The sequence below is a fragment of the Odontomachus brunneus genome, unplaced genomic scaffold, assembly GCF_010583005.1.
Source record: "Odontomachus brunneus isolate Ranch 3 - 2012 unplaced genomic scaffold, Obru_v1 Obru_scaffold_262, whole genome shotgun sequence".
Classification (NCBI taxonomy): domain Eukaryota; kingdom Metazoa; phylum Arthropoda; class Insecta; order Hymenoptera; family Formicidae; genus Odontomachus; species Odontomachus brunneus.
Genome location: NW_022639712.1, coordinates 117,393 through 118,126, shown reverse-complemented (window position 1 = coordinate 118,126; position 734 = coordinate 117,393). Strand labels below are relative to the sequence as shown.

At 49.6% G+C, this 734-nt stretch overlaps 1 protein-coding gene across 1 annotated transcript in view; it reads left to right on the top strand.

Annotated features, from left to right (window-relative positions):
- The first annotated feature begins 400 nt into the window (after positions 1-400).
- The window catches only part of LOC116852956, an 801-nt gene continuing 467 nt past the window's right edge, over positions 401-734 (top strand). Inside the window, exon 1 of the mRNA XM_032833742.1 lies at positions 401-678. Coding sequence (XP_032689633.1) covers positions 401-678 — 278 coding nt within the window. The remainder of the gene's footprint in view (positions 679-734) is intronic.

Below are 734 nucleotides of genomic sequence, written 5' to 3'. Positions count from 1 at the left end.
GCGATTATACGTTACTGGGCGCAAGAGACCGTGAATTACTACGCGAGCATCGGTTTTTGTTTTCGGCGGAGCGAGCGTCAGACTGTCTCGAGCGACCGCCGTGTGTAGCACTAAAGACTCTTCTCGTCAATTGTTGTCTTATTGTGTATTGTATCGGCATCCTGAGTCCCTACCTCTCCTACAATTATTCAGAAGTGGGATTCGAGTAGGATTCCAAGGAATCTAAGAGGACATGATAAAGAAAACGGAGAGTGATAGAGAGTGAGAAAAGTGGCACAAGAGCGAGTCGGACGCGCTGCGGAATAACACAGCCATGTTTGCTAGCTGCCATTGTGTGCGTAGACCCGTGCGGAGAATAAGTGTGGTGTTTCGCATAGAGTTCAGATCGCATTAGCAAAGCATGGATGCAAGCAACTTAAGGGTCGCGCAATTGAAAGAATTGTTACGGAAGCGTCAGTTGTCCACGACGGGATGCAAGACGGAATTGATCGCCAGATTGCAAATGACGGACCCTGAAGGACAGTGGATGCAAGATTCGACTATTGTGGAAGAAAGTGCAGCGGCGTCGATTGAAGACGGAGAGGGGGAGGAAGACTTCCCGGCGGAGCCACGGCAAGATATGCGTGACAAAAGATATGAGACGTCGGAAGATAATACAAGAGAGCTCGAGTTTTTGAGGCGAGAGCGACGACTACTAGAAAGAGAGCTGCAGACCGCAGAGAGAGAGAGAGAGA